The 27,187-nt window shown below is 35.4% G+C and overlaps 1 protein-coding gene across 7 annotated transcripts in view; it reads left to right on the top strand.

Annotated features, from left to right (window-relative positions):
• WDR7 (WD repeat domain 7) overlaps positions 1-27,187 on the top strand; it is a 429,516-nt gene that overhangs the window by 62,676 nt on the left and 339,653 nt on the right. For 6 of the 7 annotated variants that reach the window (XM_064294478.1, XM_064294472.1, XM_064294474.1 and 3 more), the window contains 8 exons: positions 3,097-3,271; positions 5,680-5,756; positions 6,540-6,659; positions 7,008-7,153; positions 7,503-7,605; positions 12,666-12,807; positions 13,046-13,294; positions 14,027-14,247. In XM_064294478.1, coding sequence (XP_064150548.1) covers positions 3,097-3,271; positions 5,680-5,756; positions 6,540-6,659; positions 7,008-7,153; positions 7,503-7,605; positions 12,666-12,807; positions 13,046-13,294; positions 14,027-14,247 — 1,233 coding nt within the window. Of the gene's footprint in view, positions 1-3,096; positions 3,272-3,746; positions 3,844-5,679; positions 5,757-6,539; positions 6,660-7,007; positions 7,154-7,502; positions 7,606-12,665; positions 12,808-13,045; positions 13,295-14,026; positions 14,248-27,187 lie in introns of those variants that run through there. The other variant, XM_064294477.1, reaches the window with a different exon arrangement.

The raw sequence follows: 27,187 nt of genomic DNA, 5'->3' as shown, positions 1-27,187 counted from the left end.
GGAGTTCACATTTAGACATTCCTTGTGTGGTATTTCACTTACCATATCACATCCCTACAAATTAAGTAGGAGTCTATCATTTTACATGTAAGGAAGAGGAGATCCAGAGCACTTAACGTGACTTGCCCAAGTCTTATGGTGAGTCATTCCTGGCTCCAGGATCCCAAATCAGATTTCTTCAACTCTAGGGACTGTGTTCTTTCTGTTACATCATACTGTCTCCTTTAAAACAAAATCTTTTTTTTTTTTGTCTGCTGATGATTGACACAAACTGACCTGTTTCGTGGGTCGAGAAACGAAACTGTGATACCACAAATGAAAAAAAGCAAAGGAAGATGTTTGTGGGGGAAGGTTGTGATTAGTGAGTTGGGTCTTTTGTGACTATTTCTTGCCCCGGCAAAGGTTTTTCACACAAAACAAAACAAAAAAACCAAAACAAAAACTGAACCCAATTGCCGTCAAGTTTATTCTGACTCATGGCGACCCCGTTTATGTCAGAATAGAACTGTGCTCCATGGGGTTTTCAGTGACTATTCTTTTGGAAGTAGATCAGCAGGTCTTTCATCCGACGTGCCTCGATGTAGACTTGAACTGCCAATGTTTCAGTTTGCAGATGAGTGCTTGAGTGTTTGTGCTACCCAGGGACTATTAAAAATTGCTTCTTCAATACCGTTGGGGCACATGCCTTTGATTTAAAGGGCATATATTGCTTATTTTTATTATGTGCAGAATCATTAAGGTTTGTAGTGAGAAGAGGGGTATTAAAATGATGTAGATTTCTTGATTTTATAAACAACTTATTCTAATTTAAAACTGTATCTAAATGCCTTGAATTCATTGGCTATAAATATTTTGACTGTGTTTTATGATTTAAAAAATCTTGGTTTACATTATAGGAAAAGTATTTTTATTTATTTTCACCATATCTTTAGTGCTTACTTTTTATTTTATCTGTTTATTTTTAGTGCTTACTATTTATCAGGCCCTGCTTCAGTCGTTTGTATTATTTAAAATGGTTGCCACCTCTAAGTAGAAGTTGCTTTTTGGCAGATTCATCAGTTGGGTGCCAGTTCTTTCCAACTTCTTAGGTCCAGAAATGGGTTGTTTTTATATATGCAGAGATGATAAAACTTTTAGTGACACTGGCACTTATTTAAATCACAAGGAAATGCCAATTTATTAAATTATCACGTGTGGCATCCTATTTTAATATTTGAAAAAGTTGCTTTCCCATTCAGGACACTTTCTTTGCCAGTATCCAAGCATCATGAAAGCTCAATTAGTGCTCAGAAGATTGTTTGGAACTATAACATTAAAACAAAAGGCAGGAGGCATTTAGCAAGGCAGGTTTAATAAAATATTCCTGCCTACAGGAGAGATCTCTTCTCTATTGACTGGAGTGCAGTGTCTCTCCTGGCTGGTGTTGAAGGAACACTGACAAAGTTTGCTCCTCTGCATCCATCCTTTCCTCCTCGATGTGGGTTAAGGCCCCTATAGTTACAATATTATATATGAGACTGGCAGTCCCTGGAAGCTCCCATTGTGTGTTGTGTTTTGTAAATCAACCTTCTGAGATCTAGAGGTGTTCCTTTGTGGCCGTCTGCATTTTATTAGACCATCTCTTGGAGTTCTAGTGGTGTTTCCTTGTTCTTCTCTAAAGAAAGGCCTGGCAATCTACTAAAAAATCAACCATTGAAAACCCTATGGAGCACAGTTATACTCTTGACACACATGGTATCACCACGAGTAGGAATTGACTTGATGGCAACTGGTTTCTTTTTTTTTCCATTTAATACCTTGTTTTTAGTTAATGTGCTCCATGATTAATGTTTACATTTAAGAAGTTTTGCTGCTTCCTGTACTGTGCTCTCCGTAAATGACTAAAGATTGTATTCCTTCACACACAGTTTTGAGCTCTGAGAATAGGGATAATGGGTATGGGAACAGACTGGACCCAGGGTTTCTTAGTTATTTCCCCAGTTATGGAGTAATTACAGCATTGCCCTTTGTGATATCACTAGCTTGCCCACACGTGATTCATGTAGGGTACAGTCCCTTGAGAGTAGTGGTCTAGGTGTTAGATAGCTTCACCTTCTAAAAATCCCTTAGGAGGGTCAATTACTAGGAGAGTTACTGTTTTTTGGAGGCTATGGTAAGTTTCTTGGTCTGTTTTGATAGTTATTCTTCCTCTGCTCTTTGATTGACGAAAATCAATTGTTTCCTCTTGAGCAGTTCTTGGTTGAGTAACTTGTAGATCATGATGGCATTGCCTGTTTTATTTTTCTTCTGCACAAAGTGTAAAATGCATACTGTCAGAATGGCTTCCACAGTTGTGTCACACTGTACTCTGATGCAACACTTAGTTTAATCAGAATATATTTCTGATTATAATATATTTGAACATGAGTTATCCTTTACTAGTAAATTTTGTTTTGTCATAAACTATTAAAAATATAAGCCTATTCTCACCTAATCCCATTCATCTAAAATTCTTATTTGGGGAACCTACTGGAGCACCCCTTTTGCCCTGGTTTGTGAAGCTGATTTTTTCCAGGTGTTTTTTTTTAATTCATTCTACAGTCCTGTTTTAGATGCTAAAAACAATAACAACAAAAACCTGTTTTCATCGAGTTGATTCTGACTCATAGCAACCCTATAGGACAGAGTAGAACTGCCCCATAGAATTTCCAGGGAGCACCTGGTAGATTCAAACTGCCAACATTTTGGTTAGCAGCCATAGCACTTAACCTCTATGCCACCAAGGTTTCCGTTTTAGATGCTAGAGGGGGATAAAAAGAAAAATTAATTATGAATTGGACTCCAATATAGTTCAAAAGGGAGGATAAGATGTTAGGAAAAGAATATTTTTTGTTAGCTATTTTGAAATGTTACAGAATTAACTTGATATTTGTTTATGAGTATACACAGGTATATGAATATACCTGAATATAACAGGTATCAAATGTCTGGAAATATTACTGAAGAAGTTAAGCATTTAGGAGAATATCATAATAAGCTTGATGATGCATATAAATCAAGTGTCTAAACTAAAAGAGAACATTTAAAAATCTTTTTTCCTTTTTGACATGAATTTAGTTCTACCAGTTCTCTGTTGGAAATCAGCGAGAAGGGAGGCTCTTATGCCATGGACATTACCCTGAAATCCTTGTTGTGGATGCCACCAGCCTGGAAGTGTTATACTCCTTGGTGTCAAAGATATCTCCAGACTGGATTAGCTCCATGAGTATTATTCGCTCTCACCGAACACAAGGTTCGTGGATTATGCTTTTTAGAAACTTTAGCACCATGACTCAATGTTTAATTTATTATGAAGTCCTGTAGTTTATCGTAAATTAATTCTTTCAGTTATATTGTCCTATTTAGAAATAGTTATTCCAATAATTTATGGTCTGTGTCCTCCTTCATGAAACAGTCTTTGACTGAATTGGGACTTAAAGTGTTAGATGATATTCGTTACATGAGATAGATCACTAAGTTCTGGCAGTTTTAGAGTGTGGGGGTGATTTTCTGAAGTGGAGGAAGATTATCTTATCCCCTTGGAAATAATCGTGGAACTGTAGTGTCTTAGTCATCTAGTGCTGCTGTAACAGAAGTACCACGAGTGGATGGCTTTAACAAAGAGAAATTTATTTCTTCACAGTAAAGTAGGCTGAAAGTCCAAATTCAGGGTATCAGCTCCAGAGGAACGCTCTCTCTCTCTCTCTAACAGCTCTGGAGGAAGGTCCTTGTCCTCAATCTTCCCATGGTTGGGGAGCTTCTCAGGTTCAGGGACCCTGGGTCCCAAGGACACGCTCTGCTCCCTGGAGAAGGACATCATGCTTGGTAAAGTGAGGGTCATTGAAAAAGAGGAAGACCCTTGATGAGACGAATTGACACAGTGGCTGCAACAATGGGTCAAACATAGCAATGATTGTGAGGATGGTGCAGGACTGGCAGTATTTTGTTCTTTTGTGCATAGGGTCACTATGAGTCAGAACTGACTTGACAGCACTTAACAACATGACAGCAAAAGCATGAAAAGTGAAAGTGAGATTCAATTAAATTTTCCAGGCAATAGGGAACTTATTAGCATGTTCACCTCTAATCTTAAAATCCATTGCTATGGAGTCATTTCGACTCATAGCAACCATATAGGACAGAGTAGAACTACCCCATAGGGTTTCCAAGGAGTGGCTAGTAGATTAGAACTGCTGACCTTTTGGTTAGCAGGCAAGCTCTTAATCACTGTGCCACCAGGGCACCACTCCTAATCTTAGTTACAGTCAATGTTTTCTTTAAAAAAATGTACTTATGTCTGTGACCGACAGTTTGCACATTTTAAATTATTATACTCTCTCCATATATGGGATATATGAGCACACCCCATGGTCTGATAGTCTGAACAGAATAGTATGCAATTTTAATAGAAAATTTTGTGTAGTCCATGTAATTCTAAATGTTATTGGCTTATAATGTTGTAAACATGTGCATTTTTGTACATTTACTGTATTCCACATTTTAAGCACATTTACCATATTCTTATCTGTGCGTATTTGAGAATTTTAGATACATGGATATGTTGCATTTTTACTGTCATTGACAATAGTTGTGAGCAATTGTTATCGCTTCCCTGTATAGGAATCATGGAAAATGTGGTAATTAGTGTATCCCAGTAGGTTTTTAGGTAGTGTCTTATGTTGCCTAGGAAATTATGCAGTATGATAATCTTTTCACTTAAAGATAGCAAGCAATTCTTTTTAATAACTAATGTTTATTGAAGACTTAGTATGTGCTAAGTGCTACACCTGTGATGCATCTGAATTCTCATAATAACCCATTAAGGTAGGTTGTATTTGCTGTGTGAGCCTGATGGCAGTGGTTAAGATCTCGGTTGGCAAAAAAAAAAGATTAGCAACTTGACCACCAGCCGTTCTTGGAAAGCCTATGGGGCAGTTCTATTCTGTCCTGTAGGGTTACTATGAGATGGAATTGACTTGATGGCAACTGGTTTGATTTTTTTGTACTTAATGTTTGCTAAACAGGTAAGCAAATTGAGTTTAAGATAGGCTGGTTAAGTTCGCCACAGTTCATTGGCTAATTAGTGAAGAAAAATGTCATTTTTAACATACTCCTTGGAAACCTGTTTTAGACTGCTTTGAAATGTTAGTGTGTCAAAGTTCACACATATTCCTGTGATGCTGTGCCTGGCCTCTTAGCTGAAGCTTATGAATTTGGATTTTATATCATGTCTTTCTCTTGATCACAACCTATGGAGTATGTAGTATGCAACCAAATTTGTGGAAGTAGGTGGGAAAGGGGACAATGAGTGCATCCAAACAAAGTGACCGTGCTCATTCATGGTAAATTATTAAAAATTGTCCATTTTGATGAATAAAAATTCTTTGTTAACATAATAATCAAGGGCATTAATTGTTGATTCAAAATAATAAAAACACTCAAGTAGCTGGAAACAACTTCTTGAATTCCAAAGTTTTGTTCATCTCTATTAAGCTGTGTTTCAAAATATGAATTCTATTATTTCATAACCCACAGAATTATGTTTTTTGGCTAATTATAAAACATACTGTTATTTAATTTCATTAAAGCGGACCACCTCAATATGTAGAAAGGATGCATGTTATACTTGTAAACTTTGGCTGCTTGTTCCTTTCTGTTTAGAGGACACTGTGGTTGCACTCTCAGTGACGGGCATTTTGAAGGTGTGGATCGTTACCTCTGAAATAAGTGGTTCGCAGGTGAGACAAATGAGACGGCAGGGGACTTGTCAGCTTTTCTTAATAAATATAAGTAGTCTTAAATTGTAGTAGTTATATCCACCACACATATTTCCCTATGGGGGAGGGAGAAAGCTGTTCTTTTTGATAGTCTTGTTGATATGGTATAGAAGATACTCTTATTTTCTTTGCTTTTGATGGTAGACATCTGTTCTATCCAGAATTCGAAGTAGAGAAACATTGCACAGGATATGAAGTAGAGAACATAAAAGAGGTGGAGTTTTCCTCAATTGCTTCTGTTTTAGTTAAAAGGTAGTTTGCTGGAGGGAAAAAATAAAGCTAAACAAACTGACACAAAAAGTATATAAAGCCATTTTTTGCCCTCTATCTCAGTTCTGTGGGCTTGAATTCCTTGTTATGTTTTACCAGTAAGAAAGGCAGATCAATTTCTGACAATATCTATGCTAATCTCTTCAGCGAGGGAATTTTTAGGCATTAAATGTGGGGGAAACTGGATGATCGATCAAATTTTTTTTTTACTAAAAGCACCTGTAGCTATAAAAATTGGTATTAATTCAAGCTTTTGTCATCTGTCATTGCCAGAGTGGTGACATTCTGTCATCAGTGTTTTAATCTTGAATATAGCCTTGAAGCAAATACATTTGGGTCCAGCTGTTATTAGAGTGTATTTTTGCTGCTTTTTACCTTGGCCCCTTTATGAGGAGCTGAAATGATGAAATATGTGATAATTTTAACTGACAACCAAAACATTCCCAAAGTTTTACAAATCTTTTCTCTTTTCAGGATACTGAACCAATATTTGAGGAAGAATCCAAGCCAATTTATTGTCAGAATTGCCAGAGCATCTCTTTTTGTGCATTCACACAGAGGTCACTTTTGGTTGTGTGCTCCAAATACTGGAGGGTGAGATAACTTCTTAGAAGTGGCTATATTTCTACCCCTCAAAATATTGGTTTACCAGACTTCCAAAGATATTCTTAAGGAAAAGCTTGGTGCAAGAATATTTTAACCATTTAGATTTCGTGTCTGCATACAGCTGGGCGTCTGGTTGTGTTTTCCCTATGAAAGGTGACTGTGCCCCTTGGCTCACTGACAGAATGTCTTTATCTGAGGCAGTGAACTCTAAAGGGCTGAATTTGTTAAAAGCAACTTCATTTCCAGGGTTTTTTTTTTTTTTAAGTTGGAGTGTCACTGAATCTTACTTAAATTACAGTAACAGGGACTAGATTGTGAATTTCTTATTCCTTGTAGGTATTTGATGCTGGAGACTATTCCCTATTGTGTTCAGGTCCTAGTGAAAATGGACAGACATGGACTGGAGGTGACTTTGTATCAGCAGATAAAGTAATCATTTGGACTGAAAATGGGCAAGGTTATATTTACAAACTACCTGCCAGGTATTCAATAAATAATAAGTTAGCACTTTCCTTAAATAGTAAAAGATTCAGAATTTGGGTTATAACCGGAAAGTATAAAAATGCATGTAATTTAAATATTTATTTTAGGTAGCATCTTAAGCTAGATTTGTAATTACAGTTTAACTACTAATTACAGAAATTAGGTGGATTTTTATTTGAAGTAGGATATTTTTATAACAACTATTTATTTTAATGACTACATTAAATTTACCGTAATTTAAAAATTTACTTTTGGTCTATTGTCTAAAAAACCTTGTTACATTGAATGATATGATAAAACATTTAATGTCAGTATTATAACTGAATGTTGTATTTTTTCCATTTTTAGTTGCCTTCCAGCTAGCGATTCATTCCGCAGTGATGTGGGGAAAGCAGTTGAAAATTTGATTCCTCCTGTACAACATAGCCTCCTGGATCGAAAAGATAAAGAGGTAAAATTCTTCAGGTGTCATTTATAATTGATAGTTACATTGAAAATTTTCGTAATTATTGGTGTCTATTTTGGTTTTTTTTATTTTTTTAAATTTTTTTATTTTTTTTATTATTTTTTTTTTTTAGCTAAGCATTTGAAACATAGAATACAACTCGTACCACTTGGTAGCTGTTGTAAAACTTATTAACATGGTCAGCTTTAAGTACAATTTGTAAATCTGAATATTTCTTTTGTATGTATAAATATGCCTGTAATACAGCATTCACCTTTCTCTAAGAATACAATTGAGCATATGCTGATTACATATTAGAATTGACTTCTTGTTAAAATTCATATTGATGGAGTACATTTATTTTACACCATCGTACAGTTATAAATATTTAAAAATTTTTTTTTATAAATATAGTAATATGTAATTTTAGAAGGGTAAAAATAATAGGTGTAATACTACTGATTGAAAACAGCTGATTTATTACTTAAACTAGGCATTGCAGTATCTTCCAAAAAGAATGTAGAGATTATATCATTAGATATTCTAAGTTAAGAATAAGAGAATTTTTTTCTATATAAAAAGAGATGTTATTATGATTTCTGAAAATGTGCTTAATGTACATTTAATATTGAAAAGCAACAGCACTTAGTATTTGTTTTTCAACCCTATATTCTATGTATGTGTGTATGTATGTATGGAAACCCTGGTGGCGTAGTGGTTAAGTGCTATGACTGCTAACCAAAGGGTTGGGAGTTCGCATCCACCAGACACTCCTTGGAAACTCTATGGGGCAGTTCTCCTCTGTCCTATAGGGTCGCTATTTGTCAGAATCAACTTGATGGCAATGGGTCTGGTTTTTTTGGGGTTTATATTCTATGAGCAGTAAGTAAGAAGCTTTGGTTTTGGAAGTAAAGTGTAATAATGGGGGAATCCTGTGTTTCTCAACCTAATCATTCTGAAAATTTTATCTCGTCTTCATATAGAGGGAAAGGGGAAGGGAATTGGTTTTTCTATGACTATTTTGAGTATTTAAGATTTATGCATCTATATGCAATTAAGGTCCTTAATTTAATAATTTGTCCCTTACTCTCAAACTACTTACTGCTCTCCAATTGAGACAGTCACTTCCCATTAAACTAAGAGATAATGACTTATGTAACAAGCATGTTTCTTTAAATGTCAGCACCCCAGTACACTTTAAATAGATGTATCATGTGATGGGAGATATTTGTATGTTGAAATGTGGAATATTGGTTATTACTGCTGCTGTAGCAACTTCTCTTTGTTAAGTACGTTGTTTATCAAGTAAAATTCTTAGTAATTTTGAGATTTCAAGTTAAGTCAAATAATTGGTTATGTTTAATATATGTAATTTCCATAAACTAATGCTTTCTTAGGAAACAACTAATATCAAATATGATAGTTAGCTATAATTATTTGTCAGAACTGAAACCTATTTATGACTGCTTTTCAGGACAAGATTCTATGCTTTAATATTCAAGTGTTCGTGGATTGATATTCTAAATTTTTATTTTAGGAGTCCACCATGATTTAACATTTTCAAATAAGAGATTTCACTGAAGGTCAACATCTTAAGATGAAAAAGAATTAGTTTTCAAAATGAAAGTTTACACAGACTCTAAAGAAAGATATTTGTTCTTAGTAGTTTATAACTAACATCAGGATAGATTCAAATTAAGTATATAAATGTGACCATGGTATTAGGTGAAAATATACTAATTAAAAAAAAAATGTAGTTCTCTAGTTGCACAAGCTTGGTAGGTTAATTTTGCTGCTATTCTCAGTGGCTAATCAAGAACTATATAAGAAGTGACTAACAAGAACTATATGAAGAAGAATGCGGCATAAGGGCTGGAGGAACACTCATTAACAACCTACGATATACAGATGACATAACCTTGCTTGCTGAAAGTGAAGAGAACTTGAAGGCACTTACTGATGATCAAAGACTACAGCCTTCAGTATAGATTATACCTCAACATAAAGAAAATAAAAGTTCCCACAAATGGACCAGTAAGCAACCCCTTGATAAATGGAGAAAGTATTGATGTTGGCTAGAATTTCATTTTACTTGGATCCACAATCAATGCCTGTTATGGATTGAATTGTGTCCTCCCAAAATATGTGTTGTTAATCATAACCTCTATGCCTATGGTTATAATCCCATTTGGGAATGGATTGTCTTTGTTATGCTAATGAGACAGGGTTAGTATAGTGTGTCTTGAGCCAATCTCTTTTGAGATATAAAAAAGATTAAACAAGCAAGTGAGCAGGCAGAGATGGGGGAAGAGAGATGCCAAGCCACATGAAGATCGCCCAGGAGCAGAAGCTAAAAAAGACAAGGACCTTCCTCAACAGAGAGAGAAAGCCTTCTGGAGCCTGCACCCTGTCCTAAACTATGAGAAAATAAATTTATCTTTGTTAAAGCTATCCACTTGTGATATTTCTGTTATAGCAGCCCTAGATAATTAAGACAACGCCCATGGAAGCAACAGTCAAGACATCAAACAACATATCGCATTGGGCAAATCTGCTGCAAAGGACCACTTTTAAGTATTAAAAAGCAAAGATGTCACTTGAAGGACTAAGGCAGTCCTGACCCAAGCCATGATATTTTCAGCTGCCTCATATGAGTGCGAAAACTGGGCAGTGATTAAGGACAACTAAAGAAGAATTGATGCATCGGAATTATGGTGTTGGTGAAGAACATTGATTATACTGTGAACTGCCAGAAGAACAAACAAATCTGTCTCGGAAGAAGCACAGCCAGAATGCTCCCTAGAAGGGATGATGGCAATACTTTGTCTCACGTACTTTGGATACAGTATCAGGAGGGTCCAGTCGCTGGAGAAGGACATCATGCTTGGTAAAGCAGATGGTCAATGAAAAAGGAAGAATCTCAGTGAGATGGATTGACACAGTGGCTGCAACAATGGGCTCAGACATAGCAACAATTGTGTGGATGGTGCAGAATCAGTCAAAGTCTCATTCTGTTGTACATAGGGCCATTATGAGTCAGAACTGACTCAAGGGCACCTGACAACAACAACAACAATCAAGAATGCACGAAACATTAAAGAAATGCAGATCAAAACTACAATGAGATTTCATCTCACTCCAACAAGGCTGGCATTAATCCAAAAAACACAAAATAATAAATGTTGGAGAGGCTGTGGAGAGATTGGAACACTTCTACACTGCTGGTGGGAACGTAAAATGGTACAACCACTTTGGAAACAGATTTGGTGCTTCCTTAAAAAGCTAGAAATAAAACTACCATACAATCCAGCAATCCCACTCCTTGGAATATATCCTAGAGAAATAAGAGCCTTTACACGAACAGATATATGCGTACCCATGTTTATTGCAGCACTGTTTACAATAGGAAAAAGATGGAAACAACCAAGGTGCCCATCAACGGATGAATGGATAAATATAATTATGGTATGTTCACACAATGGAATACTACACATCGATAAAGAACAGTGAGGAATCTGTGAAACATTTCATAACATGGAGGAATCTGGAAGGCATTATGCTGAGTGAAATTAGTCAGTTGCAAAAGGACAAATTTAAGACCATTATTATAAGAACTTGAGAAATAGCTTAAACTGAGAAGAAAACATTCTTTTGTGGTTACAAGGGGGGAGGAGGGAGGGAAGGTGGGAGACGGGCATTCACTTATTAGATAGTAGATAAGAACTACTTTAGGTGAAGGAAAAGATAGCACACATTACAGGGGAGGTCAGCACAATTGGACTAAACCAAAAGCAAAGAAGTTTCCTGGATAAACTGAATGCTTCGAAGGCCAGCGTAGCAGGAGCAGGGGTCTGAGGACCATGGTTTCAGAGGACATCTAAGTCAATTGGCATCATAAAATCTATTAAGAAAACATTCTGCATCCCACTTTGAAGAGTGGCGTCTGGGGTCTTAAACGCTAGCAAGCAGCCATCTAAGATGCATCAGTTGGTCTCAATCCACCTGGGTCAAAGGAGAATGAAGAACACCAAGGTCAGAAGGCAATTACAAGCCCAAGGGACAGAAAGGGGCACATCAACCAGAGACTACATCATCCTGAGACCAGAAGAACTAGATGGTGCCCAGCTACAACCGATGACTGCCGTGACAGGGAACACAACGGAGAACCCCCGAGGGAGCAGGAGAGCAGTGGGATGCAGACCCCAAATTCTCATAAGACCAGACTTGAAGGTCTGACAGACTAGAAGGACCCTGGTGGTCATGGCCCCTATACCTTTTGTTGGCCCAGGACAGGAACCATTCCTGAGGCCGACTCTTCAGACATGGATTGGACTGGACAATGGGTAGGAGCGGGATGCTGGTGAGGAGTGAGCTTCTTGGATCAGGTGGACACTTGAGACTATGTTGGCATCTCCTGCCTGGAGGGGAGATGAGTGGGTGGAGGGGGTTAGAAGCTGGCGAAATGGACACGAAAAGAGAGAGTGGAGGGAGAGAGTGGGCTCTCTCATTAGGGGGAGAGTAATTGGGAGTGTGTAGCAAGGTGTATATGGGTTTTTGTGTGGGAGTATTGTGTGACTTTCACTTAAAGCACAATAAAAATTATATAAAAAAAAAAGAACGGGCAAAAAAGCTACGATTAGTGGGTTTTCTCCTTTTGACCTTTTAAATGAAGACTGTTTTTGCTGAAGAGTGGTATATCTTTGTATTCATTAATAAATAACAGCTAATTACATAAATTGTACTGTTTTAGTGAGTAATCAGTTTTCACTAAGCAGAGGGAAAAAGAAAAATACTAACTCTAGAAAAGGACTATAAATATAGTTTTTATATCCTTGGCTATTTGTGTTATACTGAATTTGAATATTAGTTGACATGTATAGTAATACTACAATGTTATATTAAAATATTGTTGAATACTCATGCTATACACATTTTTTTTAACCTCTTGTTCTGACGGAAAGTAATTAACATCTTTATATGAAAAATGTTGCCAATATATGAAATAATTCAATTGAAAATAGCAAAAGATATTTAAACCATGGTTTTTTTTTTTTTTTTTTTGGCAGTTGCTAATTTGTCCTCCTGTCACTCGGTTCTTCTATGGCTGCAAGGAATACTTCCATAAACTATTAATTCAGGGTGATTCTTCTGGAAGATTGACTATTTGGAACATATCAGACTCACTTGAGGAGCAGGAAGGTGAAGAAGGTAGTAGTAAATCACGCACAACAGTTTCCTTTTTAATTCTTTTAATTTGACATCTTAGAGGCTAACAATCGAATAACAAATTCATAATACAAATGTATCATTTTCTTCTTAGGATAATATTTGATGACAGTTTTTATGTTTTCGTATACTGTCAAATCTACCAGAAGTACACTTATTTTAATGTTTTTTTTTAACATGTACCAATATTTTTCTTTTTTATGAAACAAAACCTCTGCAGGGCTGGAGATGACAACTTCTGTTAGTTTGCAAGAGGCATTTGATAAACTGAATCCTTGTCCTGCTGGAATTATTGATCAGCTAAGTGTGATTCCCAACAGTAGTGAACCTCTTAAAGTAACCGCAAGTGTGTATATACCAGCACATGGACGGCTCGTTTGTGGTCGTGAAGATGGAAGCATAATTATTGTACCTGCCACACAGACAGCCATCGTACAGCTGCTCCAAGGGGAGCACATGCTCAGAAGAGGTATACTGAAGATCTAAAAAGGAGTTTGAGAACTGTATAACCGTGAATTAAAAATGCCCTGCTCTTTGTTTTTAACAAATACAATGAACAAGTGTAGTTGTTAGTTTGCTGTATATGGTTGGTAGAATTTAATGTGCAGATGATAAAATACTCAGTTGCTATTACTGAAATAAAAAATGTTCACGGTAAATAAGCAAGTATTCCATTTTCTTTCTTTGACATATGCTGTTTGCTATTAGTTACCTCTGTGGTTTATAAAATAATTACTATCAGCAATTGGTAATCTTCTAAAACAGTGCTGTCCAGCAGAGATATAATGCAAGTTATATATAATTTTTAAATTTTTAATAATCTTGTCAAAGAAGTAAAATGAAACATGTGGAGTTAATTTTAATATTTAACCCAAAATAGAAAAACTTATCATTTCAATTTATAATCAGTATAAAAATTTTAATGAGGTATTTTACATTATATATTTTGTACTCTTTGAATTGCATGTATATTTTACATTTACAGCATGTCTCTATCAGACTAGCTGCATTTTTAGTGCTCAATAGTCTTACGTGGCTAGTGGCTACCATGTTGGACAGAGCAGTTCTAGAAGATAAAATTATAAGCCTTTTCTGTTACAAAGTTATGCATAGCTACTTTGATAATTCATGTCTATTTTTACTTATTGAAACTTTGTAAGACTTTGATTTTCCCATTTTAAAAGCAAAACCTCTTTCACAGGTTGGCCACCTCACAGAACACTCCGAGGCCATCGGAACAAAGTCACATGTTTGCTATATCCTCATCAGGTGTCAGCACGTTATGATCAAAGATACCTCATTTCTGGTGGTGTGGACTTTTCTGTCATCATTTGGGACATATTTTCTGGAGAAATGAAACATATCTTCTGTGTGCACGGTGGCGAGATTACTCAACTTCTAGTTCCACCTGAAAACTGTAGTGTAAGTTGATTATAAAAGATGATTTCACTTCGGTGGGGCCAAGTTATATTGCTATGAGGCATGTAAGTGGGATCTAGAATAACAAAGAAAATGTGACAAGAGAATTAACAAAACTCTTTCAATTTTAAAACTAAAATTAATAATAAAAATTTAAAGCAAAATTATGGTCATTTACTATTGGGCACATAGAAAGAGAAGATGGAGATAGTTTTTTTTCCTCTTATTAGATCTTAAATAGCGTGGCGTGTGCCTGAAGCATAGCCACAGTTTAAAATGTATCTATTGAATGAAATTCCTATTTTTTGTTTTAAAATGACTTAAATATCCCTGAAGACATTCTAAAATCTCATTATTTTCAAGTTCACCTGAGCAAAAAGTGAACGTATGCTTTAATAGAGGCAAGGTATGTGTTTTCAAAATACTTATCAGTATTCCGACTCATAGTGACCCTATAGGACAAAGTAGAACTGCCCTGTGGAGTTTCCAAGGAGTGGAAGGAGTTCCTGGATTTGAACTGTCGACATTTTAATTAGCCTGAGCTCTTAGCCACTGTTATGAGTTGGAATCAACTCGATGGCACTGGGTTTGGGTCTTAGCCACTGTGGCACCAGGGCTCCACTTATCAATAAATCCCTTTACGTAAACATATATTGTAACATGGGAGAGAAAATGTAATTGCCTATAGAAAGTGTGACAGCTCATAATGATGACTTTGGGACATTTTATACATGTGTTTGTGGAGATGGATTGTTTTTTCAGTGATGTGTTTCTAAGTTGGACACTAATATCAAATAAAAAGCTAATATTTTTAGAAATATGACATTTTAGGAGGGTTTAGTGTAAATGGTTAATACTCTCAATTTTTACATTGAAGGATTTTAATTTTTCATTTTTTAAGGGAACTTTATTTAATATTCTTTCCAAAATGGTAACAGTCCATTTAGACAAAGTGCTTTGAAATTGAGTTCTGTCTCTATGAATAGTCTTGTTAACTGAGATTTTAACTTGTAGCTGATACAGATTATTTGAAAAAATTAAAATCTAATAAGAAAAAAAAATCCCCAACGTGCCCTTTGAGATATAAAATATTTAGGTAATTCAGGATCATGTCATGTCAAAGTATCATGGAGAGCAATTCAGAAAGTTAACTTTTTTGGATGGGGGGTACTTAATATCTGCCAAGTAATTTGTTTAAGTGTTCCAGGGATATAAACTTGCATTTTAGAAAGAGGATAAGGGAAGTATTCAAGTAACTTTGATATAAGACAGAATATAAATGACAAAGGAGAGGTACTAACAAAATGCTCTGGTGGGTGCGGGCAGGGGCATATCGAAGGCATCAGGACAACCGGAGCCTTCGGAAACTAGTCTAACAGAGCTGCAGGTTCAGCTCCGTGTATAATTGACCTTGTGAGAGATGCTGGAACTTGTTTTCAGATTTTGAATTTAAAGTGGGGCCTTTACTTTATTATTAAATTAGATTGCCATTTCAAATATCCATATAAAAGACTTTTTAAAAAATATTTTTTGAACAGGTTTGCTAAAATTTTAACTGACTTACTACATTTTCATCTGTGCTTAGAATATTATTTACTGCAGTATTTTAATAATATTTTATACATAGATAATGCATGCACCTAGTATAAAGTTTCAAAGGTACTAAAGGGTATAAATGAAAAGTAAGTCTCCCTCCCCTTTCTATTTTCTAGCTACCTGGTTCCCTTAAAACAGACTGCCGTGTCTTGTACATTCTTCCAGAGATTTTCCACACTATAGTTTTTTAATACATCAGAGCTATAGCATTTTAGTTTAATTTTATTCTAATGACTAAGAATTTAAGCAACACGGAGTGATTAGAGATAGAATGCTTTCCGAATTTGAATGCTGTCAGAGGTTGCCTTGGGTAAATTACCAGGATGTGAACTCTAGGCTAGGGGAGGCCAAAAGAGGAGTATGAGGAAGAGCTCTACTAAAAGGGAAGGCAGATATTTTTAAGGCCTCTGGAGAGCCGCAGCAGAAAACTTCCTCCAAATCATTAGGATTATGTAGTCACAGATGGGAATGATCTGACACCTTCCCTCCCACTTCTCCTCCAGTCTATTTTACCTTCCCCTTTTATTTATCAATCTTCTTTTACTATAGTTTCCAGCATAAAGGGGTCCACTTTTCAAGACCCAGGAACTTTTTTTCATTTTCACAGAGAAAGAAACCAGACTGATAAAATACTAAGAGAAGAAAATAATTTTAAAATATTGAGTTTTTTTTTTAATTTCTCTTACTAACCCAAACTTGGTTGATTGACAGCAATGAAAATTCAGAAATTAAAAGAAAAATAGCGCTAATGACCCAGCAGAATATTTCTCATGTATAGAATAGTAGTGATACCTCTATGTGGAGCTACCCACATTTTCTCAGTTGATTTTCAGCCACAGTGGATGGCTGGATTTAGAAGCATAGCCTATGACATTGAACATTTATGGGGAGTGTGTGTGTATATGTAATATAGTATCATATACAAAAACACACAAAATCATACTATATGATTATGGGTATATTTATAGGTAGGGAAAGTATTAAGATTGAACTGGAAATAAAAATATCAAATTTAGGTCATGGTTTGCTTCTGGAAGGCAGGGGAATGAGTAGGGAGGGAACTACATTAAGTGACTGCCTTAAGTTCAATGTTTTATTAAATATGTATTTAATATTCACTTCTCATTTGCATTGGATGATTGGATTGTCAGAGCCATTTTGCTGTTGCTAGAACATTATTCGGAACAGAAAATTTGGAAAATGTTTTAAAATAGATTATTATGGTGATGATAATTGGTATAATTATTGTACCAATTATATGTTTCTGATTGTGAGCATATAGGCTAAATTCTTTAATATATAAGTTAAGTAAATGATTACTTTTCATTTATTACATCTCACTAAACTTTTACTGTCACATAATCTCATAGGTGTGCCCCAGAAATATCCAGAAGAGGGCAGCATGGGTTTTTGAAAACAGGAATGTCAACTGTCTAACCTAGGCATTAGTGATGGTGTCTTATTTGAGCAATATTAGATTCGTAGATCCTATTCATCAGGAGCCCTGGTGGCGCAGTGGATAAAGCACTCAGCTGGTGACCAAAAACCACTCCATGGGAGAAAGATGGGGCAGTCTGCTTCCGTAACGATTACAGCTTTGGAAACCTTCCAAAAGTTCGCCTGTGTCTTATAGGGTCGCTATGAGTCAGAATCGACTGGATGGCAGTGCGGTTTTTTTTTGATTCATCAGGAGCCCTGGTGGCACAGTGGTTAATCGCTCAGCTGCTAACCAAAAGGTCAGCGATTCGAACTCACTAGCTGCTCTGTGGGAGAAAGATCCCCATGATCAGTTACAGATCAGACTGCTGTGATTCATTAGGTTTTCATCGCCTGGTTTTTGGAAGTAGTTCACCAGGCCTTTCTCCCCAGATTGGTTTAGCCTGGAAGCTCTGCTGAAGCCTGCTCAGTATCATAGTAACATGCAAGCCTCCACAGACAGATGGGGGGTGGTTGCACATGAGTTGCACTGACCAGGAATCTAGCCCAGGTTTTGGCATGGAAGGAGAGAATTCTACCACTGAACCACCAATGCAAAAGGGTTTTACTGTCCCCTGATTCCCTAGAAATTGTAGTTATAACTCTTGTGCTGTTCCTGCTTAAACTCAAAACTCATTGCTATCACGTTGATTCCAACAAATAGTGATCCTATAGGACAAGGTAGAACTGCCTCCTAGGGTTTCCAAGGCTGTAATCTTTATGGATGCAGACTGCCACATCTTTATCCCATGGAGCAGCTGATGGGTTTAAACTGCCAACCTTTTGGTAGTAGCAAAGCGCTTAACCACTGTGCCACCAGGGAGAATTGGAGTTTTTAACTATTTGAGTGGCACAAGACCCCCAAGCTGGATCGTTTCTTCTGGACATTTGGGGGTAGATTCTAGAGGGGTATGACTATTATCCTTACCGAGCCTTCCCCATCATGATCCCGGATGATCAAGGGCAAAGTTTGACCCTATTTATTGTTTTTCTTAGGGCATAAATTGTGGACTAGGTACAACTTTCTGGCCTATTTGTAGACACTGAAGGTTAGGTTTCTGTACGTTTTTTAATATAGACTTAAAAAGCAAGCCAGCATCCTTTCTAAACAAAAAGGTACTTTTACAGTCTTTGTTTATAAACTTAGCAATAGGAAAGAGACACACGAATCCTTTTAGCATCTTCAGTTAGAACAATGTTAACGGTATCTGTTAACGCATTTGTTTCCATGAGGAAGGGGGAAAAAAACCTGTTTTCTGGTTATGTCAGAAGTGTGTATAAATTCAGTGTTTATTCTTGTAAGGACAGAGGTATGATTCGGATCAAGAGGATGAGGCATGCAGGCAGATTAAGTTACTACGTCAGATAGATACCTGTTGCTGTCAGGTTGATTCCGACTTGTAGTGACCCTGTAGGTCAAAGTAGAACTTCCTCTTAGGGTTTCCAAGAAGTAGCTGGTGGATTCCAACTACTGATCTTTTAATTAGCAGCCAAGGTCTTAACCACTGTGCCACCAGGGCTCCAGATCAGATAGATGGTGCCACTCATTCTAAGTGTGGAGTCAGAAAGTAGAAAGGCAGGACCAACAACCACCTGGAGTCAGAATTCAGTGCACTCTGACAGCTGAGGCCCTTTGTTAAACAAAATGTTAGTCCCCGAGCATGTGCAGCCCAAGATTTGGATGGGACGAGGGGCAGGGCAGACAACTAGGGACCGCTGACTGATGTGTGGAAGGGGAAAAGGGCAACGGTTTTAAGTTCCCTCGAAAGCCTTAGAATATGTTCAGGTCCTGCAGATTTGACCATCTCAGTCTCTAAAACCCATAAATACGTAAATGAAATTAAAGAAAGCACTTTAAAGGCTTGTTTTAAAGGCATGCAAAGAAAGGTCATAAAGTAAATTCATTAGAAAAGCTGTATGAAGTAATGTTAGGGAACAGATGAAAGTGGTTGTTGAGTTGTGAGATTGAATACTTCTATTGATTTGTAAATTGTTAAAAGTGCTAAAAACATCGTTAATGTAATTTTAAGGCAATGAGTGAGTGATGTTGCCGAGGATGCCGATGGGAAGGAATTATTCAGGTTAAATTACAGCAGAGGTATTCATAAGACAAGAAAATATAAGAAGGGGAGACTGATGTACTCGAAGAATTATAAATGCTTTCATATTGCCTTGTGAATACCTATATTAAATACCTATATTAGCAACACTTAAAAAACCCTTCAGAAAATAGGTAGAATTAGATCTTTAAAGATAGAATATATGATACATATTGATGTAATAATTAGAATAGTAAAGGCAGTATTAACTACTATCATCTTTTGCATACATAATGTGTTACTGAGCTAATGGCTTTGTATACATTATTTCATTTAACTTCCACAGCAATTCTGTGAGGTGTGATTATTTTAGTTAACCACATTACACAGAGAAATGAGGCTCAGAGAGGTTAAATAACTTACCCAAGGTTACACAGTTAGCAAGTGACACAGCTGGAATTTGACTTAAAGTAGTCCTACTTGGAGGGCATAAACTATGCCCTATTGCCTGCTAGTAGATATAAGAGTTTTATTTAAAAATAGTTGCATTTTTCCAATTTTAGATCGTATTTTCTTTATTGATTTACATAAGTAATTTTGATTTTGATGCATACTTAAAATATTCAATAAATCAACAATTTAAAATTGTTTCTCCCTTTGTAGAAGGGAACAGCCACTCTTTTGAATTTCTGTTTCTAGTTTTCTTTGTAGAAGTGTGCGCTGCTCAATGTATACAGTATTCTCTTGTAGCTTATTTTTTAGTTTTTATCTTTGATTATTCAAGTTTGAGGTTTTTCAGGTATAGCCCCCTTTTACCATCTTTTACTGTAGCACATTACTTGCTATTTAAAAGTAGTATGTAAGTTTAAACTCCAATTTTAAAAATATATACACAGTGTTAAGATTTTTGAAAATAGAGGCAAATAAGAAGATAAAAGGTCAACTATTAACCTTCTACACATAAGAGAATCACAGTTAACATTTCAATATTTTGGATATTTGGATTGTTCCCGGTTTCCACTATTGTCAATAATGTAGTGTTGAATATCTTGTAAAAATTTTCTTTTTCATCTAAGATTATTTGTTTTGGATAGAGTCCATGAATAGTTTTTTAGACTAAAAAAAAAAAAAAAGAACCCCAGAATTTACTTGTAATAGGCTATCAATGATTTTAAGGCTGTGGAGGTATATTGCCAAATTATTTTCTATTTTCTGTGCCTATTTAAGTGACCTTGCCAGCACAAAATGTTATTTAACTTCTGTGCCTCAGTTTCCACATTTGTAAAATGGGATAAATAATAGTACCTACCTCAAAGTGTTGTTGTGAGACTGTAATGAATTACTGCCAAGCATTCAAAACAGTACCCAATGTAAAGAAAACAATAAATGTTGTCTGTTTCCTGTTATCCTTTTTTAGAAGCTTTGACTAAATAGACCTGGTAGTGCAGTGGTTAAGAGCTCGGCTGCTAACCAAAAATGTCAGCAGTTGAAATCCACCAGCTGCTCCTTGAAAACCCTGTGGAGCAGTTCTACTCTGTCCTGTAGGATCGATATGAATCGGAATCAACTTGATGGCAACGGGTTTTGGTTGACTAAAAAGATAGGTTAAAATAATCTCTTATTGTTTCAATTTGCATTTCTTTGATAATTAGAGATGCTGAAATTTTTCTATGAGGATTTTAGTCATTTGTTTTTCTTTTGAGATGTATTTCTTGCCCTTCCCCCATTGCTTTCTTTCGGAGATATTAGTGTTTGTATGTGCTTTTAGGAAACCCTGGTGGTGTAGTGGTTAAGCACTACGGCTGCTAACCAAAGGGTCGGCAGTTTGAATCCACCAGGCGCTCCTTGGAAACTCTATGGGGCAGTTCTACTCCGTCCTATAGGGTCGCTATGAGTCGGAATCGACTCGAGGGCACTGAGTTACTGGGTTTTATGTGCTTTTAACTTAACTGAAATATTAAATTTATGTGGCTTTTGTTGTTGCAATTTTTTTTCTGGTTTGTTAATTACTTTTGAATTTTTAACCTACAGATAATTTCAGTTTTTATGTAATCCAACTTATCTTTTTTCTATGTAGCTTCTTTTATATTTTTGAATCTTGAAATGTCTTCCTTCACCCAGAAATTCGATGTAATTTGAATTAAAAAAAAATGGCTTGATTAAAAACAAACATTTAATGCGGTATCTAAAATTTATTTAGTTTTGTGTCGTGAAGAAAAGATAAAAATTATCTATCCTTCCCTAACCTAACAAATTATATCAATGTCATTTATTAAATGTTTTTATCTGATAGGTGATACCTTCTTAATCTTATATTAAATTCTTCACGTTTATTTGCCATATTACTAAACAACAATTGAAGCAATTGAAAGATGGTGTTCTAATTAGCCCACTTTTTTTTATCTTGATTATCTTTAAATTTATAATAAATGAAGAAAGATGTTAAAACCAGTTCCTAGAAGTCTTACTTGTATATAACTTAACTATTCAATTAGAATGTGAGTCATATTTTTGGCTGGAATGCGTATTCTTATTTTCTGAAACAGCTGTTAAAGAAACAGACCTTTATCTTCTTTTTCAGAAGGGTGAGCTATGAATTTATGAAATTGTTTTTCCTTTGGTTCTAGTTTTGTGAAAGTGTGAAAATGAAATTAACATTTGTAGACTCTTACTTCCTTTCAGGTAGAATATTTAAAAGTGACAAATGATGCATCTTAACGGCACACTTATGTTCCATAGAAAGAGTTCTGGGAAGTACGAGAAATAATGATTAAGAGAATAGTGGGATTGATTTATGAGTGGAAGAAGCCATTTATAGCTTGTCTAATGATGGGCATATTTAAAAGGATAGCAAGAGTTAGAGTGTTCATATATTTAGAGAATATGCAGACAAAGAGAAAAATTATTTTGGGCAAATAGGGGATTGCTCCTGAAATGACATGAAGAAAAAGAGTATTTTAATTTAGAAACCATGTTAATAAAAATAGAAAATTAAAAAATACATATATGTATATATTATTTACATTGGGAATTGTTGGTAAGTAGATTCACCTCCCCAGAGAGCTAGTAGATGGGATAAACTAGCTGTCTCTAATTTCTGTAATCATGGCAGATGCTTAAGAACAGTTACATAAGAGGTTTCTGGGAATGGTTTAAAATGAAGTCGTGTAAAATGTGTAAGGTCAGACTGGATGACCTAGGTGGTATATTCTGAGTCTATCAGACTCTGTGATAGCTTGTGGCATTCTGCTGTTCAGCACTAATGTACTAGGAGGATTATTTACTGGCAAATTCCACGAGACTTTATTTGGTTTAGGACCAGAATTTCTTCATAAATAATAAGCAGCTTTGGAATATACTTGTTTTGGTCCAGTATCTTCCCTGTCTCTGTGTCCCAGTTGTCTTGAATTTTTCATCAAATAGAAATAGAGTTTTTACTTGGTTAACTATTCTGCTGCTTATTATTAGCCTTTGCTTTTAATTAGTTTTTGATGTCATCGTTACATATTGCTTCTAGGACAGAATTAATACAGTGATTAGAACATGAATTTGAATAGTTTTCACCTATAAAATAGTGGTTAGGATGCTGGATTCATATTATATAGATGCTATCCTATAACAATAAAATTTTTAAAATTTATGTTTTACAGTCTTTAATGCAGTCGATGGCAATGGTCACTAAAGTGGAATATATGAGACCATTAATTGGGGTATAGGAAGGAAATATTAGAAGCTTATTTTACATTTATTTTTTATCTTAAGAAATTGAGGTTTATAAACATATAATAGATGGAGGGACAGTGGTGCCCTCATTTGTTTCCCATGTTAGATAGGTACATGCTGCTTGGGGGTAGAGTAGGCGTGCCATGCAAGGAGAGTGAAAGTGTTGCTTTCCTAGGCTGTGCTTCCAGTTAAAATGTGTTTGTTTAAGGGATTTGCAGTTTATATTGTGTGGTCTTAATCCAAGCTGGCTCAGTGGTTAAGGGCTTGGCTGCTAACCAAAAGGTCGGGAATTCAAACCCACCAGCTGCTTCTTGGAAACCCTATGAGGCAGTTCTATTCTGTCTTAAAGGGTCGCTATGAGTGAGAATCGATTTGATGGCAACGGGTTTGATTTGTTCTTAATCCAAGGTATCACAAAATGGGCAGAGAAAATATTGGTGGAATATCTTTCAAATGAAAAATAGTTCTTCATCAGCTACATTCTGAGGTTTAAACAATGATCATTGGATCAGTCTGGCAAGAGGGCAGCCAAAAGAATTCAAAGTTATGTAAAATATGTATTTACATCTACTGTCATTAAGAGTGAACCCTTCCTAAGGATATATGTGTCTTAAGGTATCGGCTAATGCTAACGTGAAGTTATCTAGCGATTGTGAGATTATTTAAGAAAATGTTTTTATTTCATCTGAAATTTATTTAATCTTTGAGTCATCCTTTACAAATTTTTATTTTTGTGCATGTTTTACAATGTACATGCTGTATTATCACAGCAGTACACACATATAATTTATAAATATACATATATAGAAATACATTCCAAACTTTTTTAGTGACTGGATGTGTGAGCAAAAAAGCTTGGAGCGTAAGTGATTTGGGGCATGAGGTCATATTTTTGAGCTGCTGTAGTATTGTCTTAATTATGCAGTTAAAATGCATACATTATCTTGTTATAATGTTATAATGCCCTTGGTGTTAAGTCATGTTTAGGTGACTTTTTCAAGCTGAAGTGGAAGAAAATGAAGTGCAATGTAATTAATCAAATGATAGAATTAGTTAGTGTAGGCGAAGTAGGTGTTCAATAACCAAGATCTCTGGAACTTAATAATAAAGGAATTGTGCTAATTCAACTCATTTATGGGGAAGCTGGGTCTAAATCAGGAAGGAACATGAGTTATAAAATATTCTTTAAGAAATGCTTCTTTAATAATTTTTGAGGACAGATAAGAGGAAAGCAAGTTTAATTGTATTTTCGCAAATCTTTTAAGTGCTTTCATTTAATAGATAGCTGAGAATTATTAACCATTACTCCATTCGTTGTTTGAATTAAAATTAATACCAAAGTGGTGTTTGAAAATGATCTTTTTTCCTTCTACATTTAAGTAGGCTAGACATTTGCTTTGTTTATACTATTAATTCATTTTCACACGGACTGCGAAGGTACCCATCAACTTAGAATTAATTAGTGGAATCAAAATTAATGAGGTTTTACTGAATTGGGCCATTTCTACTCTAGGCCAGTTTTCTTCATATGAGTTGGACTAGCATTTTCTCGAAAGAAGAAAAATTAGATTTATTTTAATCCATATTTAAAAAGCAGAGAACTGTCTTTTCCTGTGAGTTAAGTACCTCTAATAACTGTGCTTTCTTGGGCTTAGTAATATTGATTTTTTGTTGTTGTTGTTTTCATTCTTGATTATTTTGGCTATTTTCAGACTGTTGCTTATTACAGTAAAGCTAGAATTAACTCTTCAGATGCTTACTATCATTTACAGGAATGGTATATTATTTTTATTTTGTACCAAAAATTTTTGTGGGTGGGACATGTCATTTGCCAACATCATTATTGTACTATATAAAAGAGGAATAACACTATTCTTAAAACATATTTAAGTAAATATATGTGTTATAAGGAAATGCATCACATGGAAACAAAAAACTAGAATTTTGGGGATTATAGGTTTTTGAATTTTTTTCTTTCAGCAAAAGATCTACTTTTGTAGATCTGTGAATTTTGACTCATGCCTCATTTTTCTCTGCTCTTTAAACAGGAATAACAGAGTGTGAACATTCATGCAGCGACTACAGACTTGGGGGCTAGCAAGTAGGCCATTTAAGAGTGTGACAATAACTAAGGAATAGTTCTTTTTGAACAAGATTTTGGAGAGCTTGTGTGTTGGAGAAGCAGAATCAAAAGCAGTGACAGGTGGAGTACTGTGATAGATCAATGTGCAGTTGAAGACTGTGCGTCAATGAAAGGGGTGCTATTGATGAATCATTCTTTCTAGTTGTTATACAAGACAAAAGGCTGCTGCTTTATTTTCTCTGATGAAAGAAATAAATAAAATGATCATTTTTTGGCAGATTAGCGTTGCAAAATAGACAATAGTAGTTAGCCGTTAATGTAGAAACCATCCCATTTAAAAGAACATTGGATATCTTTGATAAATACAAACTCAGTGTTAATGATAACCCATAGAAATGCAAAGCATCCATTGTATTAAACCGTCTGTTGTCTTGAGTTAGCAATGTATGTTTGGTGCAACTGGTAAATGTTTTATGTAGTGTGGAATAATTGAAAATAAAGGCATCAGGGCATGATTTTTAACCTGTTTTATTTTAACATTGTCTATATTTAAATGTAGATTTTTTTTTGTAGTTTACCACTTGATTTTGATTTCTTGGTTAGTTATAAAGCTAAATTTTGTTTCAGAAATCAACTGCCCTTTAGTCTTTAATATGTCTTTTATATGAAAGAAAGCACATGTGATACTTTGAACATTCATCAGGGAAAATGAAATAAGTTTAACGCATGTTCGTTTAAGAAAATTTTACATGATGTTTTAATAAAGGTTTTTGATATCTTTTTGAACTTAGTTCTCTTATCTTTGACAATTAGTAAATACCTGGTATGTCAGTTATACTGTTTAAATTATTATAAAACAAAAAGTATAAATAAAGCTAACAAAGAATAAAACACCTGAATTTAAGAACAAAGTTAACAGTTAAATCTTACTATTATCTTTATTAATGCCTTGCCTCATTCAAATTGATTTTAGGTTGTTTATAAAAATAAAAATTATTAAGTTTATTTAAAATAAAGATAAGTGTCTTGGTCATCTAGTGCTTCTATAACAGAAATACCACAAGTGGATGGCCTTAACAAAGAGAACTTTATTCTCTCACAGTTCAGTAGGATAGAAATCCGAATTCAGGGCGCCGACTCCAGGGGAAAGCTTTCTTTCTCTGGTGGCTCTGGAGGAAGGTTGTTGTCATCAGTCTTCCCTTAGTCTAGGAGCATCTCAGAGCAGGAACATAAGGCCCAAAGGTTGCACTCTGCTCCTGGCACTACTTTTTTGGTGGTATGAGATCCCCATGTCTCTCTGCGCACTTCTCTCTTTTATAGCTCAAAAGAGATTGGCTTAAGATACTATCTAATCTTATAGATCTCATCAATATAACTGCTGCTAGTCCATCTTATTATATCAGAGTGGTAGGATTCATAGCACATAGGGAAATCACATCAGATGACAAAATGGTAGACAATCATACAATACTGGGAATCACGACCTAGCCAAGTTGACAGATATTTTGGGGGGATACAATTCAATCCATGACAATAAGTTTAAAAATAAAGCTAAATCATGGTGAAAAGAAAATGAGAGACGAAAGTAAACAAGACCACCGAGAGTCCACATTCAGAAATGTGTACCTAAGCTCCCACATTGCTATGAATAGAAAATTCATTCCTGAGTTTCTTAGCAGCCAAAACATAGACGGAAACAGCTACAGCAGCTTTCCCCAAAGTGTGTTCCTCAAAAATTCAATTTTATAAGATTACTATTTTCAAGCTAACTTAGAAATGAATATAATTATGTTCACATTAGCACGTTAAAGGCTCTTGGAGGTTCTCTATGATCACAACTTCAGCGTTTCTCAAGCATATTTGGCCACGCCTTTTTTTTTTTTTTTCACCTTATACCTATTAACATTTTCCATTTGGGGAATCAGTGAGATACTGTTCTTTTAGCTAAAAACAGTCCCTTTGCTCTGGAGGAGCCTAGCAGGGTGAGACTTGGGAAGTTTTTCCTTGGGATCCCTCCCATAGAAGG

The sequence above is a fragment of the Loxodonta africana genome, chromosome 11 (genome assembly GCF_030014295.1).
Source record: "Loxodonta africana isolate mLoxAfr1 chromosome 11, mLoxAfr1.hap2, whole genome shotgun sequence".
Classification (NCBI taxonomy): Eukaryota; Metazoa; Chordata; class Mammalia; order Proboscidea; family Elephantidae; genus Loxodonta; species Loxodonta africana.
Note: the sequence above shows the minus strand (reverse complement) of the source record. Positions and strands in the feature narration are given on the sequence as shown.